At 35.0% G+C, this 5,898-nt stretch overlaps 1 protein-coding gene across 1 annotated transcript; it reads left to right on the top strand.

Annotated features, from left to right (window-relative positions):
* The first annotated feature begins 414 nt into the window (after nt 1-414).
* Nucleotides 415-5,472, top strand: LOC148614621 (frizzled-4-like). Its single transcript, XM_088588844.1, has one exon. It carries the CDS (start codon nt 2,052-2,054, stop codon nt 3,837-3,839), a length of 1,788 nt encoding a protein of 595 aa, XP_088444970.1. The 5' UTR covers nt 415-2,051; the 3' UTR covers nt 3,840-5,472.
* The last annotated feature ends 426 nt before the right edge of the window (nt 5,473-5,898 follow it).

Raw genomic sequence — 5,898 nt, 5'->3', positions numbered from 1 at the left:
TTGATCAAGCGGTCGAAATCAAATCGAACGTATCTTCTCTCCAAGAGCTTGGTCGTTTGACAAATACTTTTTTAAATCTTTAAATGTATTAAAAACAACTTGCGATTGATTATTGGAAAAACTATACATAAGTTTAATGTGATCATTTAGTAAGTATTAGTATATGCAAACAGTTTGACAGTAAGAACTGAATAAAAATAGTTGCTTGTTATTGTTGAACAGGTGTTGTTTCCCTTTGCCCATGGCGAGCAAGTAACCATAATCAGGAACTATAACTCTGTAGGACTTATGGACTGCATATCGTGAGAATAAGCTGTCAACAGAGATAGATAGAGTATCAGTTTAATGTCGTCAGAAGCAACAGATGTCCGACTATCTAATTTATTCAGATGGAATTTTGTGGAATTAATTACATCTTTGTTAAACTTTCTATCTAGAACAGATGTTGTAATGAAAATTATTCTCACCACTGTATTGTAACGTGGACTTGCATTTATTGACTCTATTGTTTCTACATGGAAATATACTGCATGAAGAAATTGATATAGTCTTTAATGAGAAAGCATAAAAGTAAATTGTACATGGAGAATATTCATGGTCAGTTATAGTAAAGTCATTAGTATTATCGGATGTCGACACACACATTCACAGGACGTTGTGGTTTTTTTCTGATGCATTTATCCATGGGTGTGCAGGTTATGTTGTGGTTCAAATAAAACCACAAGTATCAAAACCGAGAGTCAACGCTCAAAAAGCGGGCCGAGAGAGCGTTTCCAATGTGTAAAGATTTACGAATAGGTCTTAACTATGTTTTAGTCGTTGAGGCACTGGATAGTGACAAGTCCTATTTTACTTTTGCATCACGCTTTACTAGAAAGAGGGCTTGTACCGCGTTTATTTTCCTGTGGTTTAAAACGACATGGACTTTTATACACAGGAGACGTTGTTACATTATAATGATTTAATTAAACTTGACAGGGATTAAGTTGTTTGAGAATTACACCTGCAGCAAAACAAATGACAAATGTCATACATCTGAGAGTGTCACAGTGTAGTTATATTTATTCTTGATAAGTGAAGAGGTTTTTATATAAATTCATGACTTGGCTGTTAAAATAGGAGGTGAAAGTGACAAACACCGAAATTCAGGTAAATAATATGAAAGGGACACCGTAAAAAGTAATTTTTAAACTGTCATCTGGATAATTAATACCTTCACAGGATCTGTGGGCACTGACTTTGTAAATTTGATATAAACGGGATTGTGAAACAACTAGCACCATAACGGAGGTAAATAATATGAAAAGAAAGATTTTTGAACTGCCATGTGTATATAATTAATACCGCGACAGGAAACTTTAAAGAAGGTTTGTTTGTGTTATATTGACGACATACTGACATTCCGTAATTTATGATTTAGCACGAACACCGTTGGATCTAGTTATTATTAAAGCTATTTACTCTGAATAAGAACGTAGGACCCGTAACAAAAGGCCAGAATTGGTTTAACATAAGTAAATAACTCGACTGAAAAGAATCCATTATTGGTAACAAAGGAAGATTCATTTTATTCATAAATATCCTGCTAGTGACGATAATCCATGGACATTTATGAATGATTGGCAGTTGTGATTGATAGCTGGAACGGATCGTAAAGCAGTGAAGCGGGGAGGAGCCGGCAATCATAACAAAACAGCTGATTGGGTCGACTGTTTGTGAAATCCAACACCGGCAGGGCCTGATTGTTGGCATGCACTGTTTTCTAAGCTAAAACGATATTTTATCCACAGATTAAATAGAACAACACGAGGAAAGATAGAGTTTATTTCACATGGCATTTTGTGAAGGCTAGATCTAAACTTGGCTGATATTTATCAAAGATTTACACTCAGAGAAAACGTTGTGCAGTTATGCTGAAGTGTTTACTTAAAGCATACGGCGATGGGAGGAGAAGTAACGAACATTATGTGGATTTAATTCGCATTTAAGTGATCAGTCAGATATTAAAGACTATTAATTGCAACTTATGTAATTTACTGGTAATAATTGCCATGGAATTCATAACACGTGTGGTGCTGACAGGCTTTATTTGTGCACTCCTGCCGAAGGGATTTTATTCATTTGGGACCGAAATCGTCAGGAAATGTGACCCTATCCGAATAGACATGTGTAAGGGATTGGGATATAACGTTACGGGTATGCCGAATTTAGTCGGACATGATTTACAACAAGATGCAGAGCTTCAACTTCAAACATTTACACCACTGATTCAATACGGGTGCTCAAAGCAACTGAAATTTTTTCTGTGTTCTGTATACGTTCCAATGTGTACTGAAAAAGTTATGGAACCTATTGGGCCATGTAGACCTATGTGTCTCAGTGTTCAGAAACGATGCAGGCCAGTTCTAAATGAGTTTGGTTTTCCGTGGCCCGCGGCACTGAATTGCTCAAAATTTCCACCAAAGAACGATCAAAATAACATGTGTATGGATGGACCAGGAGAAGAAGACGATGTTCCAACCCGTCGGCCTCGACCAGGAGGCATCCCTCCTTGGAACCAACCAGGAGGTAATAAGAATAACATTGGGAACCTGCGACCTGGGGGAAATCGAATCTACCCAACTCAGCTCATGCCGTCCCTTCACACAGACTGGAACACTCTAAGTAAATTAAAATGTATGGATTATAAACATAGCAAAATGTACACGTACATCAACAGAACTGACCGTTGTGCATTACAGTGTGGGTATGACGACGCCTTTACTGCCGAGGACAAATACTTCGCCGATATTTGGATGGCTATTTGGGCCGGGCTGTGCTTTGTATCCACTTTATTTACAATACTAACGTATGCCATCGAGACGCATAGATTTCGTTATCCGGAGAAACCTATAATTTTTCTGTCAATGTGCTTCAATGTTTTTAGTATTGCATTTATTGTAAGACTCATTGCAGGACGAGAATCCATCGCCTGTGATACAGACCCATCAGTCACCAACCCACAGAATTCCCTAGGGATTTTAATTCAAGAGGGACTAGAGAATACGGATTGTGCTATAGTGTTTCTATTACTCTACTTTTTCGGAACTGCAAGCTCACTCTGGTGGGTCATTTTGACATTTACATGGTTTCTAGCCGCTGGACTGAAGTGGGGCCATGAGGCCATCGAAGTTCATAGTAGTTACTTCCATTTAGCGGCTTGGGCTGTACCAGCAATTAAAACAATCGTAATTTTAGTCATGAGAGACGTTGATGCTGACGAATTGACTGGTATTTGTTACGTAGGAAACCAAAACCCAAGAACATTGTTAGGTTTCGTAATAGCGCCTTTACTAGTCTACCTCTTTATTGGAATAACTTTCCTAGTCGCGGGATTTGTAGCTTTATTTAGAATCAGAAAACAAGTAAGGAATGATGGGGTGAAAACAGATAAATTGGAAGTGCTTATGGTCCGAATAGGGATCTTTTCCGTCTTATATACAGTTCCAGCTGCATGTGTAATTGCATGTTATTTCTATGAATACACAAACAGAGAATCGTGGTATTCGAAATATTATCCCAATAGTTCACCAAAGATTGAAATTTTTATGTTAAAAATATTCATGTGCTTAGTCGTAGGAATTACTAGTGGTATGTGGATTTGGTGCACGAAAACAATAAACTCGTGGCGAAATTTCGTAGGAAAATTGTGCTCCAACAAAAAACCTGAACGAAAACATTACGAGTACACCGTTCCACAACATCACTACCAACAAATTCCAGTTAAACAACAGAACAGGGCAATTAGAGTGGACAAAACGAAACGATACATTAAAGCAGATAGTGAGACGATAGTATAGAAACCTACGTTACAAGGTTATAACGTAGTTGCGTTGTTGTTATTTACGTTATGTTAAAACGGCTGGGCTATATTTATGTTTGTGATGTCGCATATTTGTTAAACGTATTTTGTGTGAAATACTCGATTCAACATATGTGTGTTGAACAAAACTAGAAAAAGGGTAATCTTTGTGTGTGTATTATCTTTATAACGAGAAATTATGTCAAATCAAAGCTTTTCTCATTGAGTTGATTGTGTTCAAATTTCCTTCATTCATGATAAAATGTTCATCTTTTAAAAATCTTTAGGATTAAAATCATACTACCAAGCAGCGGGAAATGTGCATATGGATGTTATAGAAAAACAAAAACAGGAAAGGGTCTCAAGCTGAGTTTTCGTTAAAGATTTATTACCGCATTTTCTTGGTTGTAACTGACATTTATATTTTGTGTTTTAGAGATTGGCAGTATATAACATGCAAGTCCATTAACGAAGTTAAAAAAAAATTCTCTTTAAGTTCTCCCTGAAGATTTGAAATCTAATCTAGCCGTCTCGCGCTGTGGTATGCGATGCATTTTTAGTGTAACTGTATTTACTGAACAGAACTGTGGGGTAATAGGTCTTTATTATCTAGTTATAAACATACATGCCATGTTTAACTCGTAAAATTGGGGAAATTTTTAACAGGTTTTGTTTTAGAAACTGTCTTGCGAGTTTGTCAATATTGCAAGTTTTATCAAGATTCAATGGAATTTTGACTAATTTTTCATTCCCTTGTTTACTTAGTAATGGAAATCAATAGGACTCATTTTTCAACATTATATTCAATACATTTTGGAATTTAGAGTAGAATTCTTGGTTCAAATAAGAACGTTAGGTTCAATAATTGCAACATCTGAATAAAAACTTCGTTGTAAATCAAGTTTATTTACACAAAACAAATTATCTAGTTTATTAAGTGCAGTTTGTGTAAAATTGTTTTCATTTGGGAATTTAAGCTTGAGCAACGCCACAAATGAAAGATTGTAAAACGTCAGAACCGTTTTCTTCATCGGCATGATTGATTCAAGAAGTTAACCAATTTTTGAAAAAGTATTTTAATTGGATTTGTCAGACAGTTTCTATCTACTTTTTCTTGTTAAGATGTTTGGAGTCAAAACTGTTCCCTCCCTGGATTTAGAGACGGTCTTAATCAGAGTAATTTCTTACATGGCATAATTGGTTTTAAAAGGTTACATCACTTGGAACAACTTGGTTTCATAAATACAAAAATATGCAGATGAATTTGAAAAACAATTTAATTTAAAAAGTCTTAGGCATGGTTTAATCAATCTATTTTGCTACTTAGTCTGTTTTCTAACTTTTAGATTATATTAAATGTTAAAACCAGTTTTAAAAAGGTGAAAATTGGATAAGTAACGTTTATTACCTGTAATCCGAGACAGTTCTGTGAAGTAATGAAAAAAGTTCAGCTTAAAATGTTGGTATTGTTTTATGATCCCATAAATAATTTCTTATCATTTGTCATTTGTTCAACCAGAACGCATATTATGTTATTATTTTTCATTTTTTCACATTGTTCAATATCCCGAATTATTGTTCATTTGCCTTAACTTGTTATTTATGGTCAAAGATAAAATATGTCAAAATAATGATCTTTGTCTACTAGTTTTTCTAGCATACCCAAAATCTCAACCTCTTGCAAGGCCAAGTCAACATTTATGTCTGTTTAAGGTTACTACTTGACAAAACGTGGTCTAGTTTATGGCTTATCTTTTCTGAGTTTCACCAGTGTCTGTCATATATTTCTTCATGATACTTTAGATATAATGGATCAAGTCTTTATATACTTGTACTTATAAATTAAGATATGATTCTCTACAAGTTAGGACCACTGAAAATGTAGACAGAAACCTTAAACAGATATAATTATTGCTTTAGCCTTTGGGACAGGCATGGAAAAGGTTCAGTATCAGATTATGTTGACACTAGATAATGTATTGCTTATAGAATATAATAGGTTGCTATTATTAATGGTTTAAATACTACTTAGTTTAAAAATCATGCATTCAAGTAGT

This window comes from Perna viridis, chromosome 6, assembly GCF_037379345.1.
Source record: "Perna viridis isolate PV_CMFRI_1.1 ecotype Kerala chromosome 6, ASM3737934v1, whole genome shotgun sequence".
Classification (NCBI taxonomy): Eukaryota; Metazoa; Mollusca; class Bivalvia; order Mytilida; family Mytilidae; genus Perna; species Perna viridis.
This window is presented reverse-complemented; position numbering and strand designations above follow the sequence as displayed.

Coding starts and splice junctions, on each gene's coding strand:
- LOC148614621 (XM_088588844.1), top strand. CDS start 2,052: ATGGAATTCATAACACGTGTGGTGCTGACAGGCTTTATTTGTGCACTC.